Below are 27,757 nucleotides of genomic sequence, written 5' to 3' on the forward strand. Positions count from 1 at the left end.
TTCAGAAACTTGTGAGACAAATATAAGTTAAAAGCATAATGAATGTTTAATTAGTTTGATCTGGATATAGGTATTAAGTTTGTGAATGTATGATGTTTTATGATTATTATAATTATTATTATTTGTTACAGGTAAAATTTCCCTCTACCATTCCTTCTACATTCATATTTGTATTACAAATATTTTCCATGTTTTTAAACATTCATTGGCTACCAAGTTTGATTTATACTGCATTATTTAAGCTGTACACATCTCTTTCGAATTTTTTATTATGATGATGTGAGAGATATGTTTTAGTGCTTATAATGGTTTTGCTGCCCTAGTGTAAGGGTATTTATAAGGTGATTAGGCCTGTGACCGCCATACTGGGAAACCTGAGTTATGAGAGGGTAAAACTCTTATATTAAACATTTAGCACCATATTAAATAAATATATCAGTTCATGCTTTGAAAAAGTCATATTTAACATAGCTGATGTTTTGGAACAAAAAAAAACTCCCCTCATTTTTGTCTTTTCTTTAGTACCATGACTGTACTTCTTAATGAATTAATATATAATAGCATTAATATGTTCACATTTGAATATAATATTATTATAATATTAATATTCATTTGTTTGTTGGAATAGATGAAAATAGCTTTTACAACACTTATGACAGTCTAAAAGCACACTAAACACTGTGCTTATTGCATATAGAGCATGTTAATGCCATGCACCTTCATTACCACACCCCCTGCTAGCTGAGCGCCATTTACAAAAGGAAACGCTTCTCCCGTGTCTCTATGAAAATTCTATAAGTTCCAATGCAAAGAACACAGTATTACATTTGCAACCATTTTAAAGAAATAAGGCAGATTAACAAAACTATGCATGTTATTTATAGTCAAACTACATACTGAAGCATGCCTAGAAGAAACTCAATACATAAAAAAAAAATCAAGACAAAAAGAAAACATTTTTTCCTACAAATATTTTTGGTTAAATTTGATCAGGTTCCTGTGCTTTTATTTGTATACAGAGTGAATGTGGTATGTGACTCTAGTATAGGAAAACACAATAAAACATAAAGAGCAATACATGTGGACATTAGCAATGCCTCATTAGCTTAGATACAGGCAGCAGTGTAATCTATATTTCATATAGCTAAATTCTTACAAATTAATATAATGTAAAAAATAAAATGGTGTTATTAATCTGTTCCATTTCACCTGTGTCACATTCTGTCCAGGAGTTTATTTCTTCTTAGCGAACAGACTAAACCTCTTCTCCTTGTCCTTCTTGGTTGAGGGGACCTCTAGAGTAGTGGAAGAAGGTGGAGGTAGGGTTTGTGCCTTCACTCCTGATGGTCCTGCAACTGGTTCTTCTGTCAGAGCTTGTGCTGCCTGCTCTATAGCTTGAGTCCAGTTCTGGAGCTCCTCCTGTGGACAGAGAGACAAAACACATATACCATCATTAAAGTTGTTCACTTGCTTATTTCAAAGATTACGCTACAAATTAGGGACTAATTGGAAGAAGCATTCAATAGCTCACCTCATCTTTACACTGGAACAGATATTCACTTCCATCTTCATGTCTAAGAAACCAGGAAATGGAACAAGGATAAAACGGGTAAGCAAGGCCTATATGTAATATACCTCACTATCTCACAACAATGTGGTATATTACATTTTATTTTTAACTTATTATAAAGATTGATAGCCAAGACCCTTACCGGAGTTTGAACACATGCTTCCTTTTTTTATAGTTGGTCAAGATCTCGCATGAAGCATTGGTGAGGGTCAGGGGTTCCTCACCATGGTAAGTGACACTGTGACTAAAGCTCTTGGCATCCTTGTAGGCAGAGAGCTGTCCAGGCTTAAGCACACAGTAAAGGTTGTTCCAGGACCTGAGAAAAGAAAGTTTTGATTGGTAAATGATGGCTACTTACTGTGATTAAAAATGTATCTTGAAGCATTATACTTAATCAAGATTCAAGACAAATAGATTTCTTCTGAAAATGTAAATGCAACAATGCTAGGGTGTTCTGTGTGGTTCTCAGTGGTCAAAAGAGCCCAGTCGCTGTGATATTCTGGTCTCTAGATATTGCTTGGGTCCTTCAATATATAATGTAGTATTTTTATCTGTTTTATTGTCTGCCAAGAGAAAATTACAAGATTGTTTACTTATAGAAGTAACAATTATCATATCTTCAACTTGCAGCATGATTTGAGGTATTATTCATGTGAGTTATGTGCTGAAGTTTAATACTTTGGGCTAGGAATTTGTTCAAAGTTTCACCAATAGTAATAGTGATACCTCAGCAAACACCAATAATTTTGCTGACCAACAAAAACAACAGCTAACCTGTTGGATGCCTTTTTATTATGTCCTTCCATCTCATGTTTGCGGGCTAGAGTTCCCTCCATCAAGACTGGTTGAACTTGTGAAGATTCAGTGGGAAGTGTAGCAGCTTTTTCTGTCTCTTTGGAAACCTGAATGGATGTGGAAGGGTCCAGCTCTAGTGAGCCACTTTCCTGCATCTCTGAGATCAAAGGCACAGTGGAGTCCCCTGCTGTGCCATCAACTCCGCCGGAACTAGGCTCTATTACTCCTAAACCAGACTGAAGACCACATGAGTACAAAGTTCAGGTACAAATTAATAAGTTTTACATTATTACATTTAAAAAATTTCAGTACAAAAAGGAGTAAAATAATATTACAGGCTGTATTTACATTAAGAGATGACAATATGAAATGTGAAAGTATACAGTATCTGACACAAAGAATGTTGTTAGTATAATGAAGAGAAAGATGGCAAGATTCTAATACAAAACGTAAACTCACCAGAGACTGTTCTTCTGTGGGGTAGAGTTGTGAGGACTCCTCTGCAAAACCTGTGTCTTCTCTCCTGGAGGTCAAATGTCAACTTTTAATATGAAATACGGATGAAGCGAATAATGTGTTCCCCAGATCTTATGTTTACCTGCTGTCTTTCTCTTCCTCTTGTCTGTACTGTTCTATGTCCAGTTGCTGTTTCCGGATTTCCAACAGCTCCAACTACAACAGATTATAAATAGTCAATAACGTTTTTGCATTTTCTGAAGTAAATGTGAGTTGTGCCTGACATTGCAAACAATTCACATGAATTGAGGTATTATTAATGTCTGGAGCACAAATGGTGTAGGATGAGTTTAAAACAAGTCAAAGTTAAAAACACACACAACACATACTGTTGTAAGACGTTCCAGTGCTGAGAAACGTTCTTCCCATGTAGCAGTGGATTTCTCAAAGGCTTCATGCCTCTTGAGCAGTTTTTCGACCTCATCCACTGTTTGGCCTAGATCCCTGCTCGCCACGTATGGCTCTTGGGCAATCAGCCAAGCCTCTGCCACAGATGCATCCCGAACAAACTGACATACCTCCAACACTAGAAGAAGATATAATTATAAGCAGCTGTGAGCACTATTCCTGTGTGTCTTTTCATTTGTGTATGCTGACATTTGTGGACTTACAAAGTCTAAGCCAATCCCATCTATCGTCCCATTTGAGCATCATCTCTTTCTTCTTCTCAACCAGATGCATCAGCTTCTCCTTAATCTGTGAGTATAAATGAAAATGAATGTCTTCTGCCAGACACTTTGTTGTGGCAGAATGCTACACTGCTACCTCCTGTGTCTGGTTACCTCTGCAGAGTCCTTGTGCTTGCGTTCCAGGAGGGCCCGACCTAGCTCTACACACTGATTAAACTTTGCTTCACGGGTCTCAATCTCAGCACGGATTCCTTGGTGATACTTCATTAGGAGCTCCACTGAGGAGACATCTCTTCAGTGGACAACAAGAAACAAACCTCATTAAAAAGGGGAACATGGACACCTCTACTGTGATAACCACAATGATGCATTTTCTTACCGTGGCTTTTCCTGTGTCTCTATCTGCTGAATGATGCTTTCTATCCAGGCCAGCAGGTCTCTCACCATGGTGAAGAAGCGGAATTTGTCTGCTGTATCCTCCAGTCGCTTCCTCCTACCTTCGCAAGCATCCAATAAGCCCTTCCAGGCCCCCACAACCTCTTTTTCAGTTGCTTGAATAGCAGTGGCCTGATCTCCAGCATACTGGGCACGCAGTCTATTTGCAGTCTCCTGGAACTGTTTCACCTGCAAGGAGAGAAATATGGAACATCCTAAACTTTTCAATATATAACATTTGACATTTTCTATAAAAGCCACTGACTTATAAATATGTACAAGGCACAGAGATTTCTTGAGATGAATACATTTAACTATTTATGACCACCAGTTGTTCATGTAATGTGTTTTCCTTGCCTGTTTGCCCAGGGAGCTTATAACCCTCTCAAATGCAGCATGCATTCGGTGGAACGACTCTGCTTTGCTAAAGTCTTCACCCAGATCATCAGGAAGCTCATTCTTCTTTTCCTCAATGTGAGCGACCAACTCCTTCCCATCATCAAAATACCTGACCAAATTCACAGTACATTATGTTTTCCAGTCAATTTCTGTACTCCATACAACATCTTACACAAGTGAAGGTATTGTAGAATAATTATAATCTTGTTTCATAGGCTTGTTTTTGAGTGAGATACATTGTGTCAGTTGTAATAATATAATCTGATAAAAGCACTGCACTCTTAAGTGACATTTAATCCATTTACTTCTACTATACTTACTTAAGAAGGTCATAGGAGGCTGTGAGGAGCTGGGCACGAGTGTCAATGAGTTCCAGCAGATCTGCCCAACTCTCATTGACTCCATCCTTCCACTCCGCCATGGTTGCTGCTTCACTGTGGCCTCCTTCGATCATATCATCTATGATCTGGTTTACAGTGTCTACACGTTCTTGACCCACTGTCCCTGTCTCCCGTGCAAACTCCCTGAACTTATCTCGCAGGATCTAAAATATTGATAAGTATGACTTTAACAACACAATATACTAGTGCTGAATATGTCATTGTACATGACAAGACATTATTTTGTGTGAGAGGTAGTAAATGTGCTTATGTTTGTGGGTAAGTTCTGCTTTACCGTCACATGGTCAAGGTCTTGGCCCATCTCTTGTGAAGAGGCCACCACATCACGCTCTGCAATCCACTGCTCAAGATCCTCCACTTCACGGCTCAGCAAGAAATGATGATATGTATGGTCCAGCTTCTTTTTTCGGTCCTCTGCTTGCTCCTTCAGCCCAGCATACTGCTTATCAACTTGTCCTTGTCTCCGGATGATGGCCTCACTTTACATACAGACAAATAGAGATTAATCTTTGTTATAGAGTGTTTTAACTTGCATTGGACTGCCTCATGGTTCAGTTAAGCTTGGCCCCCTCATCTCAATATGCAATAAATTCATATATATATATATATATATATATATATATATATATATATATTTTGCATGTATTCTGACATGCAGTCAGTTAAAAATACCCATCTGGGTGCTCTTCAGCCAGCATCTTCTGAGCACGATCCGCCAACTGCTGGACGGAGTAAGCATAGTCATCCACTGTCTGCTTCAGAAGCAGGTGTCGCTTCAGCATGATCAAAGCACACTGTTCATCCTACAATCCAGAGAGAATAATTGTCAGAGACAGTTAGTATGGCTTTTATGGCAGCACTGGACAAAGAATTTGGAACCAGCACAGAGTTGACATAACTTGGCATTTTGAAGATTTTTTTAAAACATAAAGCAACAATACTGTTATTCATTGGCTCTCGCAGTCTGTCATAGTCTTACCTTGGCCGTTTCATCTGCAATCATGTAGAGTTCTTGTTCCCCTATCCAGGCCTCAGCCTCATCTGCATCATTATAATACTGCTGGGCCTCATTAGAGCCATAGAGCCGTGCTCTACGTTTGTCCATCTCATCCTGCAGCTTTGCCCACACCTCCTCAAGCTTCTTCATCTCTTCAGACATGTGTTCTTCCTGTGGACTGCCCTCTGCTGCTGCCATCATTCGTCGGCCACGATCTAACACTTCATCAATGCGTGGCTGGTGACCGTCAATCTCCTTTTGTAGAGACTGTACAGGATATGAATGGTGTATATGAAAGGGGTGGGTGAAGGGGGCATAATACATATACTATAAATGATTTCCAATATTAAGTTATAGAAATAGACCATGTTGTCAAGTAATTGATGATCAGGAATGATTTGTGGGGGTAACTGGGGAAAAAATGGAAAACTCACTTGGTTCTTCTTCAGCAGAAGTTGAACAGTCTGAAGATTGTTGCCATGATCCTCTGACATTGCTATTGGTAACCTCTCGTTCACCCAGAGCTGAGGAGCACAAATGAAAACTTCTATGTAAGAGTTCTTTAGAAAAAAACTAATGAAAAGCTGTAGTTTGGGTATGCTATGTATGTACATACTATCTCATCTGCAAGATCTCTGAAGAACTGGTGCACTGCCTTAGCAGCCTCCAGCTTGCCCCTGCGTTGGGCAAGAGGTGTGAGGAGCTTCTGGAAGTCCCTCTGAAGAGTTTGCTGCTCAACCTCAAACTCGGGTTGGTCCTCTCTAAGTGAAGCATGCTGTTGTACAGCTTCCTGAAGTTCTTCAAGCTCCCGTGCACGATCCCGAACTTGATTCTCTGTCATCTAGGAGAGAAAAAGGCAGATTTATGCAGTATCTTATAAGCTAACATCAGATATGGAAGAACAATGCACAGACCATAATACACCATAATTGTAACTTAAGTGAGGTAATCTACTGTAGAATTGTAGCACACACAAATTTAATGTCACACCTGATGCTTCTTCAGTTGGATGTTGGCACTGGTAAGATCCTTGACCTCTTCGTCCACATCACCCTGAAGCTGCTGCTGCAATTTAGCCAACCATTTCTTTACGTCAGCCAGGCTCTGATCAAACAACTCAGAGCGGTTTGCGTCGAACAGCAGCCGAGCCTTCTCTTGTGTGGTGCTCTCCAGCTTATCCCATAGTTCATGAAGCTTAGCAAGACGATCCATAACAATAGGCTCATACTCAGGCTTTGATTCCATCAGTTCCTGTCCCTCCTAAATATATGAGCATGGTTCAATGCACACATAATTGTTTCCATTCATTTGAACACATTGATACTAAGGAATTATTGGGATTATGGTACACAGGAGAAGGGGCCTGTCCACTTTGTATATGTTATTCAACACGATTTAAAATAATGTGGACCAAAGGCTTCATCAGAATCCTATATCATCATTTAATAACAATTAATCAGAGCTCAAGGTAGGTCTGTCTATGAAAGATATTGTTAAATCATTAAATTATAGATATGGAACACATACAATTGCTATATACCTTATCAATGTTATGAAGCCAATCCTTGTTTGATGCTAGCTCTGCCATGAAGGCTTGGTGTTTTTGCCACTTGCTATGGAGGTTTCGAGCCTCATCATATGATGTATCCTGTGCAGTCAACATTTTCTCATTTATCCACAGTGTAAGCTAAAAGAGAGAAGTAAATGTTTATTGAATGAGAGAAAATATCACAAAGAACATTTTATTAGAAGCAAAGCTGTGAGATCTTGCCAGTGAAAATTGAGTAAAGTATTGCTCACATCCTGGGTGTTTTGAAGGAAGTGCTGAAGTTCCCTGTTGTCTTTGAGTTTCCCTGAGACTTCCTTGGCTTTGTCTTTGTTCTTGTTGTACCTGAAGTCATACACACAAAAAATACTTGGGTTATTTACTGGAATGTCTCTATTGCAAATTGGTGTAAAAATTGTATATGGTTAAATGAACACTAGCAGACATTGACATGGCTTTTCTTTACTCCTCCATTTCCACTTTAGAGAGAACACTTTAAAAGAGCAACATAACCCCATGGATTAGGTGTACTTTCACAAAGAGATCAATAACCATCAGGGCAGGCGCCCATCTTAAGGAGTTACAGACTGCCTGGGCAAATAGGGGTAATGCAGTCTACTCCTTTACAGAATAATGCTTATCTCACTCACTGCTGAGTTAGCATTAACATGAACTTCAAAAAGAAACCTATGATTGTTTTCTGAATTACACTGACATTGAGGGATTACAACAGTCAAGTATTCGATGTTCTTATCATGCCAATTTATATAATATTTAAATATAATTATTGTCATGCTAATATATTTCTAAGGCCTTTATGTAATTGTTTTGTTGTCACGGTAATCCATATTGAAATGAAAATCCACCTATTGATCCATTTTTCAAACCACTTGTCCTATGATGTCCTATGAAGAATTTAGAATAAAATGGCAAGTTCATTTTTGTGGATAGCTCATATGCTAGATCACAGAAAAAAATTCTATGTCTGACCTTGGATGTAAAATAGACCAAATAATATATAAAAAACATACCTATCCTCAATGGAGCCCATCTTGTCTTTCACCCTTCCTGAGTAAAGGTTTCCACTGTCCACCAGCCTCTGACCATTTTCCAGTGTGCTGAGTATCTTCTCTTCATTAGCATCCATGGTGGTAACAAAGTCCTCATGTTTTTTCAGGGCCTTTTCTGCTCCATCCAGGGTGTCAGGCTTGTCTACATGGGCTAGAGTGTATTCCTTTCAAAAAGTACAGAAAAATGGGAGCAAATTAAAAGGGAGGAACAATGTTATTGACTGGCAATTTTGAAGGTAATTTGCAAAGAATAGGTTTCCCCAAAGATTACTCTTCTCAATGATAAGAAGACAGCATAACAAAATGACATCTATTTTGATTATAGATGAAAACTGTTTATGTATACCTGGTTATTTAATATGGCATCAGCCTGCTTGGCGTCCCTCATGAATTGCTGGAAGCCAAGACCCTGATCAAGGAAATTCTTGCGGCTGTCCCACATTTTGTGCAGTTCATCCCAGCCCTTATCAAGACCCTCCAGCCTCTGCTCCAGCTGCTGGTACTGAGGATCATCTTCTTGGCCCTGAATGACTGCTGCTCCCGTGTCCCTCACACGATGGTAGTCTTCCTCGTGGCCATCCATATCATCCCTCACAGCATCGTGGAGACTCAGAAACTGCTCAGTCTCTGGTAAACCATCAGGCATATCTTCAGATGCAACAGCTTTCTGTGTCTTGAACAGCCAGGCTTGAAAATCATCCATGTCCTGTAGGAAGGTCTGCAGCTTGCTGACCTCCCCAAGAGAGTCTTCGCGGTCTTTCAAGGTACATTTCAAGGAGTTCCATGCTGCGTCCAACTCTTCCTGTCTGACAAGTATCTCAGAAGCATTTTCTGGGTGTTCCTTCACAAGATTCTGGGCCTCATCATGCAGGAAATCCAACTTATCTTGGATGGCAGCGAGGTCTCTTTCCATGCCAAAGAGCTTCCTCTGAATGGTAATGACTGCAGCCAGGTCATTTCCAAGGTCCTGTGTAGACTCAATCACTCGTGTCTTCTCTTTTATCCATGACTCTGTTTCATCACATTCAAGATCATAGTTATGTAGGCTGAGGGCTGAATCCACTTTACGTTTCTTATCCTCCACCATTGCTTTAAAAGCTTCCCACCTATGAGAAGAGAAAAAAGGAACATTACAAACCAATTCTAAAGTATTTTGAATGAAACTGGCATTCATATCCAGGATTATAACTCTTACCTCTTATTGAGACGAATTTGACAGTCTTTCACTTGTTTTGTTTTTGGGTGTCTGCTGTCTTCGAGTTGCTTGGCTGCTTTATTGACGTTATCAACCTGAGCCTGCATATTACCCATTTCTTGAGCAAGAATGCTTAGCCTGCCAACAAACAGAACAGGATTTTATGAAAGTGGCATAAATTGGATTAGTTTCCCAGTTTATGAAACACACTTACAGTAATGTCCCTGGGTTCATAAAACCAATAGCCATACCTGTTTTGTACAACTTCTAGATCATCCAAATTCTCAGGTGTCTCTAGCCCAACCAGCCAGGTCTCCTTCTGGCCCATCCAGAGCTCGCAAGCATCCGTCTCACTGAAGATAGTGTAAAGAGCCATGGTGTCATCCAGTTTCTTCTGCCTCAGGTCTGAGAGGGTCAGAAGCTCAATATACATATCCCGGATATCATTCAAACGCCCCTCAATGTCTGGTGTGTTCCTTAATTCCTCCGGAAGTGCATTGGCCTGTTTGGATAGAGCATCAATGGTGGCACCATTCTTAGCGGCTTCATCTCTTAAGTCACGATGTTTCTTAAGAAGTCGCTTGGTAGTATATTCATCATGCCCAATGTCGTCACTGCTCATCTGCCGCATAGCATCAACCAGCCAGGCCTTGAGGTCATCAGCATCACCCTGAAACTGGAAGAAGCGTTGGGTGTCTTGTAGATTCTGTTTACGGAAGGCGGCCAGTTCCTCCAGCTGCTGCCACTGTCTTCGCACATCATCCATGCGCTGCTGCACTTTGGGGGAACCCAAGTGCTTGGCCTGGATCATGCTCTCTCCCTCGTCCATCACCTGCTTCAAGCTGTCCCGCCTGGCAGCAAGCTCATCCTCAAAGACACTGTGTTTGCTCTGCAGTACCAGCACACTGGTCAGGTCCTTACCATAGTCAAGAGAAGAGAAAATGTGCTCCTTTTCCCGAATCCAGCTCTCCAGCTCTGCAATTTCCCATAAAAAGTTCCAAAGCCGTCGCGACTGCTCAAGATGGGCTTTCCTCTGAGCTGCCAGAGCACGCAACTCCTGGTAGCACAGGTCCAAGTGCTGTACCCGATCATGGATCACTTGAGGGTCACATGGTTTATAACCTTGACAATTAAGAGCAGAAAAGTAAAATGACAATGAATCTTGTGTAAAGATTACAAAGACTACTTCACACCTATATCACCAAGTAAACAGCTAAGTACATAAGGGTTTAACTGTACTTACTATCACCATTGGCAAATTTAAGAGCAGCTGCATTGGCTGATCGTACTCTTCCTGCCTGCACCGCTATATCAGCCTCTACCAATGAATGTTTCTGCAACAAGTCTTCCACTTCCAATAACTGTTTTCCAAAGTCTGGGGACAAGAGTTGGTTCTGAAGAACAAATGTCCAATAAGAAATAGTTTAAATTATTATTTTTTGCTTCAATTACACGAGTTGCAATGCAACCATAATATTAGCATAATATAAATCAAATTGTATAAATCAAGCACGCTATTCACTATTCCTACCTTCATTTCATCCATCCAGCTGATGATGTAGAGCATCTCCTGGAATATACTCTGAAGGGTGAGATTCTTGTCTAGACGACTTCTGCGAGCTTTCAAGAGCTCCTGCAGGTAGTCCCACAGCCTCAAGATATTGTCTTTTTTAACATCAATGCGTTTAGCATCATGGTATCGTTCTGCTTCCAGTTCTTTAGACAGTGCCACCAGTGCCTGAACGCGTTCTTCATATGCAGCAATGTCTGTCTCTATGGCATCATGTTTCTTCTTAGCTGCCTCCACTGCTGTTAAGTCATAGCCAAAGTTGTCCTTCACAGTAGAAAGCAAGCAAAATAATGACCATTAATTTTAATCTTCAGGTGTTGCAACCATGAAAAGATGGGTATCTATATAAAGGCTCTCTTCACATTTCATCTTACAATGACAGAAGCTGTGGAAAGCTAGTTACCTGTGCAACTAGTCTCTGATTTTCTAGAAGCCAGGTCTCTCTCATGGCTGCCTTCCTGTCAAAGCGACGAGCCATCTGCTCCAGCTTCTCCTGCCTAATGAGTTCATCTCTCAGGACCCGCTCACGGTCATGTTCTGCCTTCTCCAACCGCTCCCAAGCCTGAGAACAACACACACACACACACACACACATACATACACACACACATTCTAACAGCTCAGAGCCTCTCAGACCACTGGAATGACTATCATGTTCAACCTCTGTCACTGTGCCTGCAGAAAATATAACCAAAGTGTTTGGGACTAGCAGGTGTCCTTTTGATTCATAAAAGTTTTTCTTATGAATTGATTGATGTCATTCCTGGAGCTTATGGCGCCTTCCATACAAAGTCAGGTATGAGATATTCCTACAGTACATGATGTCACCAGATAACCACCATATTATATTGTTTGATGTTTAGAAGATATAGAGATGAATAAAAACAAAACAAAAAAACAAGTTGGTTTTGTAGATGTACATTTATCAACAGAAAAGCAAATAGGTTCTATTGTAAAGTAATATAGGAATGTTGACGCATTGATGTATTTTAGTTATTCCCTGGGTCCAACCATATTTGCATGATGTCACCTTTATCACAATACAATCACAGTTGTAGATTTCTGTTTCCAAGTTCAAAGTCTGACTTTAAGTGGCATTAGATTGCACTTTCCCTAATTGGAGGTTGGAAGTTCATACTTTATGAGTTGAAATGAATGCAGCATTAATCTTAGCGTCTCACCTTGTTGATATCCGACACCAGTGCACCCTCTTTGGGTGTGTAGACTCTCTGATTGTTGGCCCTCATTCTGCTCTGGATGGTAAACAGCAGTACTTCCAAGTTACCTTTCTCCTGAAACCTGAAGAGTAAGAGTTAAAAATAAATTTTAGTTGGATGCTTAACAGTCCTACAAAAAAGAAACATTTGTTCATAAATAGCCTGAATTACTTAGGTGGTTTCTCCACGGTACGGTAAGAGTTGAAAGCCTGCAGTTGCTGTTGGACACCTGTAAGGGAGTTAGCAAGCTTGCGGTTGTTCAGCACAATGATGGTTTGCTCAATCCATATTAGCAGGTCTGATGACAATGTCTCATACTTCTCAATCATCTTCTCTGTTTCAATGGCCTGGTCCAGCACCTGGAGAATTTGAGTATAGATCAATACAAATGTACTCTTGAATTAAACACATATTCACATGGGAATGGACTGGCTCATATTTTGCACCTTCCCAACTCGCTTGCCCTCAACTGCCAGAGCTTTCATCTTAGAGAAGTAGTGGTAAAATGCAACAACGTATGTGATTATGGACTTCTCATCTGGGTTCTCAGTGAACACATCTGCAAACAAAACAATATAAAAATGTTATCTATCTCCATAATGGGAGGATAATTATTGTAAGTTTTAACTTAATAGTCAAAAGGACAGTTACTTGCCTTCTGGGTCTAGTAGCTTGGTGACACCAAGTTTTTGTTCAGCTACGTTAAAAGCCTGCTGAAGGTTGTGAGTGGGGTTGGACCTCTGTAGATTGCCATATTCCACCAGATCTGGCCTGATGGAGGGAAATGAGAATACAAAAGTACGAAGAGGAGAGATTATTTGGTTAATATTTATTTATTTTTTATTGATAGAATAGTATAAAGATGCCAAGGCAAGAGAGGAGAACAGGATACGTTTAATTTCTCAGTGGTTGTTTGTTTATTGCTCAGGTGGTTTAATTGAGTTTTTAGTTATGTTTCATTTAAGTGTCAACTTTCTGTTACCTGTAAAACTGGTCTTTGAGGAACTTGATCAATGAATGAAAGAAACAGTTTACATCCATATGATTGTGTGTCATTGCATCTCTCCTAACCACTAAGCAATGTCTCCACAAGCTATCTTTTGTCTCAATATTTATATTTTGTCTTTGAATTTGATCTTTTCTCTTGATATTTATCACCTGTGTTTGTGAATGAGAGCATTGAAAGCCATGCCGTCTTTCCAGCTTGTGGTGAAATTAGTGATGTTTACATTGGGATACCTGCAGATACAAAATAATATCAGACAAATCCATCTGCAAACACATAATAAAAATAGAGCATTTGCTGTCAAATTCATTACTACTAAAATACAACAATCGTTGTCCTACCCCGCAGTCTTCATCTGGCACCAGAGGAGCAGTGCATCTTTGGCAGAGCGGGTCTCTAGCCGGCCTGTCTGGTCAGCTTGTCCTGTCTCTACTATAATGTCTTGAATCTGTATGCATACGAGGAAAGAACAAAAACTTAAATAAATCCCACTTAAACTATATTCATAACTTATTCCTGTCAATTAGACATACCTTCTGTTTTAAAGCTTTTAAAAGAAATAATAATAAAACGGTAAACTCTTATAGTATTTAACATACTCTAAATTAACTAGAAGAGCTACTGTAATATGGATCTTGGATCCATTCTTGGATATGCATAGGCATTGTTACTTTATTTAGATCGTGACTTTTGATGTCTCAATAGTTTGTACATTGCTGTGGGAACCAGGCAGAATAAAGAGCAGTCAACAATTCCCATTCCGGTCTGTTTCCTTTCATTTTTGAGGATCTGAATTATGTAGCAGACTACATAGTTTGAAGTGGCTGGGCTAAAAATATCCTGCTATCAAACTGAGAGATTAAAAATAAATATAAGCTTTTCCAATCAGCCAAATAAATGTAAGCTTTTTCCATCAGCATAAGACACAATACAAAAACTCTACTCTAGGTCTACTGTAAATATCAGAAAGTTTGGATTGTTCTGTATGTTTTATAGCCAGTGCAATGTTGTATGATAGTTTCAATATCTAAACTTTTCTTTATTCCTTGTTATTCAGTTTAAATCATACTTAGATGCACAGAGTGAATAAAGCTGATCAGAATGATGGGCTGACCTGGAAGCGAAGAATGATGGTCCAGATGAGGCCCAGGATGAGCCGGTGATTCCCATCTACAATATCATGTGATCCCATGTTCTCTAAGTGCACTCTCTGCTCCTTTAGAAACTGTAGAGCTTTATCCACATTCTCCAGACAGTGGATGCGCATTCGGCCCTTGGTCGGCTTGGGCTGAATGTTGGAAAGATGGGCAATCAAAGACATTACTGGAATTACATCAGTAGTGTTGTCAATTCAAGGCTGCACACTAAACACACTCACCAGTCTCTCCCCTGAAAGAACTTCCAGTAGTCTGATGAGCATTCTACCATCCCGCAGGTCTAGATAGAGATCTGAGATTCGGCAGCTGACTCTGGCTAATATGGAATTCACCCATTTTGTAAAAGTCTTCTTCTGGACAGCCTCTCGCTCATCTGGTTTGGACAGCAAGAGAAGAACATTCAGCTATTCTGCTATCAACTTCTGATGTTTTATTTGAATGGAAAATAAACTTAATGGAACCTTAATGATAATGTTTGCATGAATCTCGTAAAGAAATCAAAATAAAATCTCAAATAATATATTTTATAAGTAAAGAGGTCTACTTTTAGGACCAATAAGACTTTTCATTGCGATGGCAATTAAGCATTCAGACATCCTAATCAGACACAGTATTTAATTTCTTAATATCAGCTTAAATTCAGTACAATAAATATGCTTACAAATGTAATTTACAAATGCAAAAAAAAAAAAAAAACAGTCACTGTAAATGCTCTTAATTGTTAGTGTGCAAATTAGTACTGAAAATAATGTCACAATGTAAACAATCTTAAGGGTCCTAAAAAATAGGCTTCATTTTCATGCTTTTGGAGTGAAATTAGAACTTTCTTGACAGTTTTCATGAGATTCACCCTTTTAGATTGGGAATGGATGTACAATATAAGGAATATGTAGAGCAAAATAGTTATAAAGTAAAAAGACAGCTCATATTGTCACAATCATACAGTTACTTACTCAAATACAGTCTATGTATATGTATTCTTCAAAGTGTATGTAGGCCTATATCCATGTGTTTTCCCTGAGCAAGTCTTCTGCAGTACCACGTTTATTTAAGATTCTACCACAAAAAGAACAAAAATGTGCATTCTTGATGTGTTTTATAAATGATTCAGATCTTATGGCTGCAGAAAACTGGAAGGATGGAGGGATGTAAATGACAAAAAGAGGGTAGAAAAAATAGAGTGAGTGGAAGGGAGAAAAAGACGAAAGGAAAAACATTAGAATTCGAAGTGGGTGGAGAGTGGAAAGGATACATTCTTTTAAGCCTAGAACCATTAGGCGTTACCTTGTCATTTATGCGTAAACTACAGATAAACAGTTCAGCATCATAGTCAGGGGCTATTTGTCACATATGGCCTTGTTCTGCCAACATATATCTCGGTTTTGCACTATCATACAAACATACAATTGAAAGACACAAAACAGTAGCCTAATTTAATTACAATGTTAGTTTAACTCAGTGTAGTACTTCTGAGAGCAGACTTGAGTCCAATACCATATTTTCAATATCTTAGTCTTGTCATGGACTTGTCTTCACTTGAACTTGAGACGATTCAAGTACTACAACACTGGATACATTTTGTGGTCTGTGCCAACTCGTCTATATGATTTGCTCTGTGCTATTGTGTCTCTGGACCAGAGCACACTACTGTATGTGTGTGCTGCGGAGATTCGTGTGGCACTGACACAAAACTAGGCTTCATTCACCCCAAAGGAAAGAATATCTACACTGTCTGAATCATTCAGACCTTCCAAAGGTCCCTGTGTTGACTCAGACTCGGCCCTCATCTGGTCTCAGCCTTGAGTCAGACTCAACCTACTCAGGTCTCGGCCTGGACTTGGACTAAATGAACTGGTCTCGACTTCACCTTGAAGTTTTTCCATATCACCTGAATGGAAAAACTACAGTGTGGAAGCATGTCTCCTCCATCTGGATCACAAAGCTATGAAAAAAAATAATCATTCAAATGTGTAATGCATGATGTCTGAACCAGTTTTGAGCATGTGCAGGAATAATCCGTGTTAAGATTAGTCAATTTTATATTACAAAATGTTTGTTCTGCATAACAGACTTGAAAGACACATCTGTAGATAGACAAAATAGCTTTAATTTTCAGATCTATAATAAAATACTTGCTCAATTATGGACACAAATGTTTTTTCCGCCAATCTCTTGAGCCGTCCATGTGGTTAATTACCCTGGAGTCAAAGGAAAATGCTGCCATAACAACAGTGATTGGAAATCAGTCCCAAGCCCTTCACTTGTGGCTATACTGAGTTGTGTCATGAAAACATCTACAATATAACGAAACATATGAATACAAGTCGCTTTCAAAAAAATAGAAAATAATAATAATATACTGTATGTAGAATAAATGGCTAGTTTAAACAGCTATCAATGGAAATATGTTTTTTGTGTGTGGGTGTGTGTCCAGATGGTGTAAATACAGCATCTAATAGCCAGGGCTAACAGGCCATGCTAACCAGCCAAAGCTTGACTTATGGGGTTACACAGAGAAAAGCAATTATTAAGGGTCAGGTCGGATAGAAAAAGCTCTCTAAGGCACCAGCTGTACAGTTTCACTTTTTAAAGTGCAATTTACCATGTTCCTGCCAGAGTTAGGAAAGCTCCAGATGTGCTAAAGCATAATAAGAGAGCTAAGCCCGGGAACACTAAATATTTCATGACCAAAATGCTGCCAAATGATTCCTCTTCCTGTTCACACTTTGTACAGCAGGACTGCAATCTAACCTCTACTAAATGATTCTCTCTTCCTCTCCATTAGAACAGCAGTGAGTCTAAATAGAGTTTGCTTGGGTCCTGCTGATCTCTGGTATTCTCTCTAGCTCACACGAAAGGTCTGTGAAATATTTATATTGATGGATTTTCCCTGTACACTACAAGCTAGTGTGATGGGTAGACGCATAGAAGCAATAGATTTAAATGCAATTCAAGTGGTGCTTGTCCATGTAAGTAAATGTGGATAGGAGCAGGCTTCACTCAAGTATACTTGTCAACTTTAAGAGTGCTGGCCTAAATAATGATAATCATGAATAGGGAGGGAGGCCGCACTATGCTTAAATATTTATTTTTTATTTTTATTTGCACAGACGCGTTTCGGCGCGTGCCTTCTTCAGTGCCGAAATGCGTCTGTGCAAATAAAAATAAAAATTAAATATATTTAAGCATAGTGCGGCCTCCCTCCCTTTTCATGCTTGTCCATGTAAAACATGCAGCCATGATGTAAGCATTTTGAGTGGTCTTTATGATGTTCTTGTCTTTAGATATAGCTCAAATCCCTCCTTCAATCTAAATAAGATTTTTCTACCCATTTTATCGTCCATCAGGCAAAAAGCCGCTCAATTTTAGGCAGCATCCATGTCCTAGGTACTTGCAACTTTATTTCTAATAACTGCATTTTTATATCCACCAGTTGTGACTATATTTCACAATTACAACTTTATATCTCACAGTCTAAGTTTTTTTTTACTGTATTTCTTATTTTAAACTTTATCTCACAGTTACTTTATTTTTTACTCTAAAATGGGTTTCTATAAAACACTGTAACCCTATGTATGAGCAAAAATATGAGAATAGTATTCAAATTATAGTGCATGTTTGTTTTTTAAATCCATCCCTATGCATTCATAATGCATCTAAATATTAGGATAAATAAAATACAATCTCTCTGAACTACTCTCTTTCTGCTTCACAGCATTAAAGAACTCTCTCATCAGAGAGAAACGGGAAGCTCAGTTTTACACAAATTAACAGTGACAGTCAACTTCTTCTAAAAATAAACAGCGCTGAATAAGTGAGGTAAGAGACCTCGATGATGAATACCCCAAATCACAGAAAGGGATAGACAAAGAAAACATATTCCTGAAAGAGACAAGAATAGCAGAAGACAAGAAGTAGATGGTGGTTAGTCTGCCAATGTACCAATCACTTCGTCATTCAGCAAGAATTCAAAAGATTGATGGGGGGACAAGTAGTATTTTTTGCACTGAATGGTCTTTTTATTAGTTAGTCAAATAAATATTTAGAGGTAACACTGTGAGCAATTGGGCATATATACAGCATAAATAATGAAATTAATAAATACTGCTCATAAAAAAACAAAACCAGGTTTCAGTTCCCACAGCGGCCAATAGAAAACAATCTAGCAAACCACCTTAAAGCACTTCCCACACACTTCTCCGGATCTCTACCTAATCCAACAATTCCCCTGTGGCGTACTAAAGGGGTATGTCGGGAATGACTGCCCCCTCTTTGAGGGGGGAGGGAAAAACTCCATCAGGACACTACCTTGCAGTTGTCTGAAGCGCCCATCCAGGATGGAGTTGTTGAAGCAAATGTTGGAAGCACTGTAGCTCAGCCAGCGTGCTCGTTTCATACTCCGGGACGGGGACAGCGGGCAAGATGGTGAGGATCGTGGAGGTGAAGGCCGATGGCCCTTCGGGGTGCAGGAGGAAGAGGATGAGGTTGAGGAGACTGGAGTAAAAGTCATGGGCGCTACTTTAGATGTGATGCCCAGTAAAGTTCCATTCCTCTCTGGCAGGTGCTCAGGTTCACGATTGTGGGGACTGTTGGTTTTGGCCCCTCTCCTGCTCTGGGCCCTATAAACTGGTGGGGTGCTCCTGCTCCGGCTGCCTGGTGCATTGGTCCTGGTTGGGACTTCTTTCACCGTGGTATAATGCCGGCTGCTGACCTCCCGGACGACTGGGGTAGGGCGGATCGGAATGGTCTCTCTGCTGGTCTTCAAGCTGAGTTTGACCTCCCTCAGCCGGGTCTGGCTCACGGGCACCGCGCGACACAAACAGGGGCTGCTCATCCTCACCACGTTAAATCAACACGCACAGCCAGGGATAGAACGAGACAAACAGGACACTCTTCTTCCCTCCTTCTGTCTCGAGTTCTGTTATCTTCTCCCGTCCTATCGCTCGCCCTCCCTCCTTCCCTCCCTCCCTCCCTCTCTTTCTTCTTCCCTCCCTTACTCACTCTTCACTTAGCAATGATGCTGTTGTGCCTCTCCCCAGTAGCACATGGAGTGGTTCTCCAGCACCCCAGCCATGCATATAATATGCCCCCGTTCCTGACTGCCCCATAACGCACACTCAAACACACTCATCTAAAATGTCTTCTGATGGGCGTATGTGTGTGTGTTGATTTGTGTTACAAATACAATGTGATGTCAGACTGCAAGTGCGTGCATAAGCAGTTTTGGCCCTGATGTAAATACCAACTACAAATGTATTAATGACTGTGTACTCAAAGTGTACTTAGTATACTCAGAGGGATGCGTGTCTGTTCAAAGGCTGTAAATCAAAGGTGAAGAATGGGAACCACTCCTCTCTCTCTCTCTCTCGCTCGCCCACACTTTTTAACTCTCTCTAATTGCATTACAGAAAGAGCAGAGCAGAGACGCACCAACAGAACACATCACACCAGCCCTGGCTCAGCAACATACACTTGACTTAAAGAAGCAGGCCTGAATTCGAGTTCACCATCACTAATGCATTTCAAACAAAAAGACCCGTAGCCTTAAACAACTGTGCATAATTCATTCTCACAAAACTCTCTCACTAATGAAAAAAATTTACTTACAGATTAAATAAAAGGCCATTTAAGTGTACTTGAAGAGAGTAGGGTAAGTGTAGCCATTAAAGCAACACTAAGGAACTTTTCCTCTTCGGCCGCCCTACAGGTTGGAAGCGGAATTGCCCATTACTGCTGTCGTAAATAATTTCGCCGCCCCCAGCCTACCGTCGCACGCATGCTCGCTTTTTGTCTAGCACCGGCTTTGGAATGAACGATGTCCACAGACAAGGTAGAGTATGTTGCATGATTTCATGAAAGTATGATGTATTGCGACATCAGAAACGAAGAAAAACTAAATAATGACTATTGTAACGCTTGACTAAAGCAAGTCAAATTTGTAGTTTTCTTATGTCTCATTCGAACTACAGAAACGAGACCCGGTTTGGCAAACTTGCATAGTGTGGTTATAGCAGATATAGGGCTGCAAAACGAATCCAGAAGTGCCTTTCACCCTGTTACGACTTGATGAACCACTGATACGATTTTGGAAACATTATTTCAAGGTAAAAAAAAGTCACCTCAAAACTTTGGTGTTTCGGGACCCTTCAGAAATCAACACGTTTCTGCAATTTTCAGCCATTTCTTTGGTAACTATATATACGTTGCTATTATGTCAAATAAGAGATAAATGTATTGTTTTTTGTGTATGAACAAATAGTACTTTATCATTTTATATCATTTTCCTTTAATTGGAAAGATGAGTTTTATTAGCTTGCGTTCAAAGCTAATCTCTAGGTCAAACCAATTAGCCTTACAGAAAGGCTAGACTGCCAAAGAATTAAGCATGTGAACTGCAAACAATAAATGTTTTGTGATTCATTTTACATTAATTTACAAATACATACATCATAAATTGTTTTGTAGAGAAGATTATTTTCATCAAAATTATAATTTTTTTAAGATGGACTTGAATGGTACAGCGCCACAAAACACATGCAAACTATAGCCAACACAAGCTAACCTTGAATGAAAAAAAACATTTCTCAATGTGGGCACAATGAAAATTAATATGACACTAGTCCACAGTATATTTAAGCTCCATGCATGTATTTGTAAACATATCTTACATTTTTAAAGGAAAACATTGTCTTTTTTCACCATTACTCACTGTGGAACCATTTAAGCCCACCTTATGTGTTTCAATCAGGAAATCCCTCTGATTGCAAACTTTGATGCATTTTCTGAAAGTGTTTAATGATAACATGTCTTTGTGTGCTTTTACCTTACTAACCTTTTAACCTTACCTTACTTACATTGAGCCCTAATTCGGCTTTCTTCCCGAGATATGGTCACTTCCTGTGGAACTTTGATCGGGCATAACTCCAGAGTCAAGCCGACCTAAGGCTGCATACTCCCGGTGTGGGGGCCCACTAGGAGACCCCCGACACCCCAGAGTCTGGAGCCCCAACTCGGCTTGGCTCCCAAGATACACCCGGTCAAACTTCCAGCTTGACTCCAGCTACAACTCCAGTCAAGCCGACTTAAGGCTCCAGACCACCGGCCACTAACACCTACCCATCCCACCCAGGGCTCGAATCAAACATTAGCAAAAGGATTTATATATATATATATATATAAATACTTTTGCTAATGTTTGATTCACTATATATATATATATATATATATATATATAGTGAATCAATAATGATGTGGGCTTATTTGGAACACATGCGGGCTTAAATGGTGCCAAAGTACCAATTAAGCCCATGCCAAACTTCTGACTTTATTCCTAAATTATCTTAATTTTATATTCTAAAATGTACATCAACTAATTAGTACAATTTCAAATGAGAGATTAATCTTGCATTTTAACAAATGATTTTTCTTCTTACTGTACATGCTCCTTAATGTAAAATGCAACTCTTTGACATTTCATACCTCAAGAAAAGTATTCCGTTACAGTGGATATTAAGTGTCCCAAATTGGATACAAAACATTACATTGGACATGTGTTCTTGCTATTTAGATGCATGTAACAAAATCTGGTCTGCACTAAATGAACTGGTTTAAAGTGTTAATGTCCAACAATGTCCCAGAAACCACTCACAACACCCAAGCAACCACATAGCAACACCCTGGCATTATAAAGCATTTTCTTCAGGAAAAAAAAATATGATAGTGTACTGTCACTCAAACAGTTTTCATATGTCATGTGTGGATTACCTAGTCCCTGGAAAGAAGCTTGTAAGTGTGGTCGTGAAATCACTATTTAAAACCTGCTGTTTCTGAGAGCAACAGACCCCACAGGTGTGCCAAAAATGACAAGCTCCTGCAGTTATTACAGAGATCTAAGCTATGGGCACAGACGGGCAGGGCAGCTGTCCAGCTCAGTCATACAGAGGCATGCTGGGTATGTGCAAATGATCCTGGCTGGTCAGGGGGGCAGGAGAGGATAGGGTTCAGCTGCCTGTACGTCTGTATATGTATTCGCACATTTGTGGGCCTCTGTATATCTAAACCACATTTGCCCATTTTTATGTCACCTGAGACGACTCACCTGCAAGAGCTTTAATGCGCGAGCGCTCAAAGAGTCTGGCCGAGCTGTTGTCGTTGTCAAGCTCTTCATCAGACAGTTCGAAGCGGGTGTTGATGCGGCTGTACTGCTGAGTGATTTCAGCATTGTCAAAGTCCGTGGTGGAGGTCATAGTTGCCATCGAGATGCTGAGGAATGAGAGGGACCAAACACCTCAGCGTGCCACACAAACACAAGACAGTGGAATGCCAGAGATGGATGATCTGAAAGGAGAAAGAGATGGAGGAGGAGTTTAACTGGACATTTAACTTCAAAAAATAACTTTATAGATATTGCACTAATGACCGTTATATATTTGCATTTCACTATATTATTTAGAAATTCAGTACTCGTTCCTAAGGGGCCATTCACACAGAAAACACATTCTGAGACATTAATAGAATGCAAAAGCGCATCCCTGTGTGCACAGCCCCTTGATGTGTCTCACAAATTCCCAAATACACTCTCAGAACACATTACGATTATAAAAGCCTATTTATATACAGTGGGGTCCAAAAGAGAACCCACAGTAATTGTAATTGATACTATAGAGTGCAACAGTGCCAGCCCACTTTGTTGTTTTTTCCATTCATTTCTCCCATAGGGATTTTTTTTTCCCTAAAGCATTTTAAGCCATGAACCACACCAACCAGCGACGAGGTGAATCATAAAATTGCAAACTTTGATTTGAAATAAAAGTATTTGAAAATCGGACAAAAATACAAAAGGTACAGTGTACTTAACGGCTTTAGTGAGGGAAAGAACTACAATCACTTAAAGCATTGCAAATAGCAATGATGTAGAAATATAAAACTACTTGTTTAAAAATGTTGATTATATCTATATGAAACATTATATTTTAAGATATACAAGCAAATATTTTAAGTATTTCGGGGAGCATAGAGAGATCGACTCGATTACGTCATTCGCGGTGTTTCATGGGAGTGGGCAGGGCTAAAGAGCACTTTTGGTGGGGTTTACTTGTTTCAACTCTGATTGGAGGAATTTTCTGTACAGCATCATGGGTTATGTAGTTTTTCACCACAAATTTCACTGTTAAACACGGTAATTAAAAAAATTAAGTTGGAATAATGCAGGCTCATGGCTTCAACAGAAGCAAATACCATCGCTGTCTAAAATGGCAGCGATGGCTGTCTAAAAAGATTTCTTATAAGTTATCATTTCCCTATGGAGAAAATTAATGTTGTGAACTCCAAAAAAATTGAGTTTTTACTTCTGGAAACCAACTGCTGAGCTCTATTTTGAAAGTTAGAAATTTGTCAAACTTAGACATATTAAGCAAATCAGGCACTTAGCAAATTCGTGATACTGATCATGTGAACTCCTTTGAAACAAAAGGTCAGATGTTCTTGCTTCCAGTGAAGCACAAGATGCTCTTTGGAATATTCTCAAATTATGCTGGAGAACATTGATCATCATTTTTGTTCATGTCAGCTTGAGCGCAGCTGTCATTAAAACAAAAGGGAGACAAACCAAATACAAAGAAATTTTTAAATTGATTTAAAATTCAACTTTTGGTTACACTTTATTTTAAGGTGACGTAGTTGCATTGTCTTAACTACATGTATATGTACTTACTATAGAGTTACGTTTAGGGTTTGGTTTACTGTAGGGTTAGTTGTAATCATGCAGAATTTACTGTTATTACTATAGTAAGTACATGTAGTAACGTGTAACTACCTTAAACTAAAGTGTAACCCAACTTTTTACTTAAATTGTTATATTGATAATAAAATGTGTAATGAATAAACATTTTAATTAGAAAGATACAAAATATAAACTAGAAAAGATCTCAAACATCATGTTCGCTGTTTTCAACAATACTTTTGCAATAATCAGATATTAAATGCATAAATGTTGGTACATAAATGTACAAGATACTCATGATGCATGATCAAATTTGTGTTTTTTTTCATTGTCAATCCTCTTATATCCTTTCCTGAATCTGTGCTTGTCCCCATCTATAAAGTGACAAAATAATAAATAATAAAACTAATAAATGCATTCCTGTTTTCCTTATAGATTGTTTCTCTATACCCTCAGGATTCCAAAGGCGCCATTTTCAGCACATGTCCTCTAACCGTCAGTCGTAATGAGGGTGTGTATTTGCGCGTGCTACTGTGGAATGGCGGGTGAAGGTTAGCTGCTAAGATAGTTCTATCTTTGTGAGGCATGTTGCTCATGTGTAGTCTTATCGCCCTGAACGCGGGGCTGGGCAACCCCTCTGAGCAAGAGAATGCGAAGAGCACCCTTCACAAATTTTCCTACTTCGTCACACACTACGTGATCAGATATTTGCTTGCGTTTTTCCTTGCAATAACATTTTCTCTCTTTTCTTTTCTTTTAGTTTTTACGCCTAATGACATCCAATGGGGCAAAGGGACTACCAATGAAAACTACCCTTTGGACTAATTTGGGTACATTTACATTAATGAATGTTGATTAATGTACACTGTCCTTTTTTGAAATAATAAAAAATATGTATAATTGGGGGGAAAATGCTTAGCTAAACATTAGCAGTGAGCTGCTTCAGACAATCCAAAGCTTCTGCTCTAGTTGGCTCCAAATATCTAGGCCATTAAAAAGCACTGTACTGAATGAAATGCACCTACTGTAATGTTACTGTTTCTAGTAGGTCATCAGGGTTAGTGTACTGACACAGTGCTAGGGGTGGAGATGTCAATTATAAATATATAATCAAAAATCTATGACAATCAACAGACAGATAAAGAAACTGAGGAAAGAGAAGAATCTAACAGGTCTCAGAAAGAAGGATGAAGGTGGTTCTCTCTCTCTATCAGGCCAACGCAGGGGGGATGTTATCAGAGAACTATTCTCCACCCACCAGCGGGAAACCCGTTATCACAAGAGACACAACTTTGCTGCTCTCTCTGCGTACGGTGTCTCTGCAATGTGCTCACATGCACACATACAGTTTAGGACAAAGTTTCCACTATCTTAACTGAAAGAGAGAGACAGAAGGGACAGCTTTATAGGACTGCTTCACATTAAAAAGAAAATCATGTCATTGGCATTCCAAACCTGCATGACTTTCTTCCTTCAATAGAATACAAAAGCAGAAATTCTAAGCAATATAAATGCTGCTCTTTTTCCATATGATGTACACATATAGTGACCCGACACTGTCAAGCTCCAAATATGATTTGCTTTCTGAAGCCATGATAGCTTTGTGTGAGTAACAGATTGAAGTTTAAGTTGATGTTCACTTAAAAACTTACCCTCTGCAGAAGCTCCTCACTTTTTGATTACCAGCATTCTTTAAAATATCTTCGTTTGTGTTCAACATAAGATAGAAACTCATACAGGTTTGGAACAACTTGAGGGCGAATTTTTGGGCGAATTATCCTTTTAAATCTCATTTGCATTTGAACATACTGGGTGACCTTTACATGAGTATACATCTATATGCTAGAGAATTGAATACATTTTAATATTTAGGTAATTAAAATAACAGTATATGGCAATAACTGTAAAACAAAAATTTTAATTTCTAGCTAATGATACAATATCCATCACTGACATGATAATGTCACAGTGTGTTTTCGCTAAAATTCTGCATCCGAAGCTGAAAGAGTGCCAGGAAGCCAACACAGCAGGGTATTTCATGCATGTGTGAGGGAGAGGCCGCAAGGTGTGGTACGAATCATGACGCACCCTGTGTACCATGTTACTTTAGGAACAGCTGAACCCATGGCGCTATGGCACCAGAGTATTCTTTGTTTTAATTAGATTAAGGAAAGTAAATTGTGGGTACATACACCAACTTAAAGAAATAAGTTTCCAACAACTAATATTCTGTCATGTATTCACACTCATGTCATTCCAAACCCGTACGACGGCCTTCTTTCTACTGTAAAACACAGAGATGTTTTAAAGAATGTTCACTCTGCTCTTTTCCATACCACAATGAAACGAAAACAAGGTGAATGAACTATTCCTTGAAAGGTGCAGTAAGTTAGGCACAACAGTCATCTTCAGGCAAGCAGAACAGACAGTATAATGCAAAACTATTCCTGAAATTAACTTTATGGTCATATTGAAGTTATGAGCAGTAAGTAATGGTGTTTACAACACGGCAGTTCTCCCTATAAGGTGAAGTTAAAACAAAGATGTAGGTTTATTTCAAAGACGTAGTGACAGCTGTTTTTCTTTCGCTAATATTGTGAAACTGCTTTCCTTTGTTTATTCGATGAGAAACAAAGAGCAGGCAAATGTTGGAAAATGGTAGCTGGTTTTAGCAGGCCAAACTGGTCATTCAATGGTTGACCAGTCATTATGTTTTAAAATCTAGCTTGACTGCTTTAAACTTATATGACAAGCTGGTTTGTTGCTGGTCCAGTGTGGTTACCAGCTTGGACCTAGGACAAAAGAGTTGCTCACAGTTTTGATCATTTAAAAGAAAGCAAAGTATGAGAGATGAATGTTGTAATAGAATTGAACTTTCATAAGACACAAGTTCACAAAGCAGTTCTGACATTTTTGCATCGTTTTGTAGTCAGTATGTTTTCTCCTGCTCACACATTGTTCAGTGCTCAACAGGTTGCTACTCTTCCCATAAGACTGCGATACTTTCACAAACGATAATCAGACCTGTCAGTGGGATATTAAACATTTTGCTATTCACAGATAAACATATTATATACAATTTGATTAAAACAAAGCAAGAAACAAACAGCGAAATACGCCTAATAGGCTATCGAATGACACTGGGAATCCTAACCTGAAGACAGAAGCTCTAGTATAACTATACACAGTTTGACATGTAATAAACTTACCTAAACAAATGAAAAGAGGATGACACGCTTCTTTATCGATGTCTTTGTAATAAAAGTCCGTTATTTGAAGGACAATAATAATCCCATGAGAGGCGGTGAGGTGTAGGTCACGGTGGAGAGCTGCTGAAGGGGCAGGGAGCGCGCGCGGGGTCGCTCATTCTCCTCAGCGCTGTCTGACCCTCCCAAAGAGTTAAAAATAAAGTAGAAGAGCAGAGGAGCGCTCGCTGCCTGAGAGCAGGGCACGCGCATTCCTGTCAAGAGTCGCTGACTTTAAATGGCGTTCCCCACCCTTATACTGCCCGCCTCTACATCACAAGCCCAGCA

The 27,757-nt window shown here is 39.4% G+C and overlaps 1 protein-coding gene across 1 annotated transcript; it reads right to left on the reverse strand.

Moving 5' to 3' along the window:
- Positions 1-773: 773 nt before the first annotated feature.
- On the reverse strand, positions 774-27,730 carry sptb (spectrin, beta, erythrocytic). The gene is made up of 37 exons (XM_081347676.1): positions 27,434-27,730; positions 22,602-22,840; positions 14,725-14,876; positions 14,461-14,634; positions 13,688-13,794; positions 13,499-13,579; positions 12,996-13,111; positions 12,787-12,899; positions 12,512-12,699; positions 12,305-12,422; positions 11,527-11,685; positions 11,085-11,387; positions 10,797-10,947; positions 9,805-10,675; positions 9,554-9,691; positions 8,705-9,464; positions 8,320-8,522; positions 7,543-7,633; positions 7,283-7,429; positions 6,733-7,002; positions 6,359-6,583; positions 6,177-6,266; positions 5,725-6,009; positions 5,418-5,548; positions 5,020-5,224; positions 4,665-4,888; positions 4,303-4,453; positions 3,890-4,134; positions 3,664-3,802; positions 3,493-3,577; positions 3,211-3,407; positions 2,964-3,037; positions 2,825-2,888; positions 2,345-2,601; positions 1,713-1,886; positions 1,532-1,574; positions 774-1,419 (listed from the first exon to the last, which is right to left on the reverse strand). The coding sequence occupies exons 2-37, from the start codon at positions 22,756-22,758 to the stop codon at positions 1,234-1,236; spliced, it is 7,074 nt and encodes a 2,357-aa protein (XP_081203802.1). The 5' UTR covers positions 22,759-22,840; positions 27,434-27,730; the 3' UTR covers positions 774-1,233.
- Between the last annotated feature and the right edge of the window lie 27 nt (positions 27,731-27,757).

Source organism: Scardinius erythrophthalmus (genome assembly GCF_964197995.2).
Source record: "Scardinius erythrophthalmus genome assembly, chromosome: 19".
NCBI lineage: Eukaryota > Metazoa > Chordata > Actinopteri > Cypriniformes > Leuciscidae > Scardinius > Scardinius erythrophthalmus.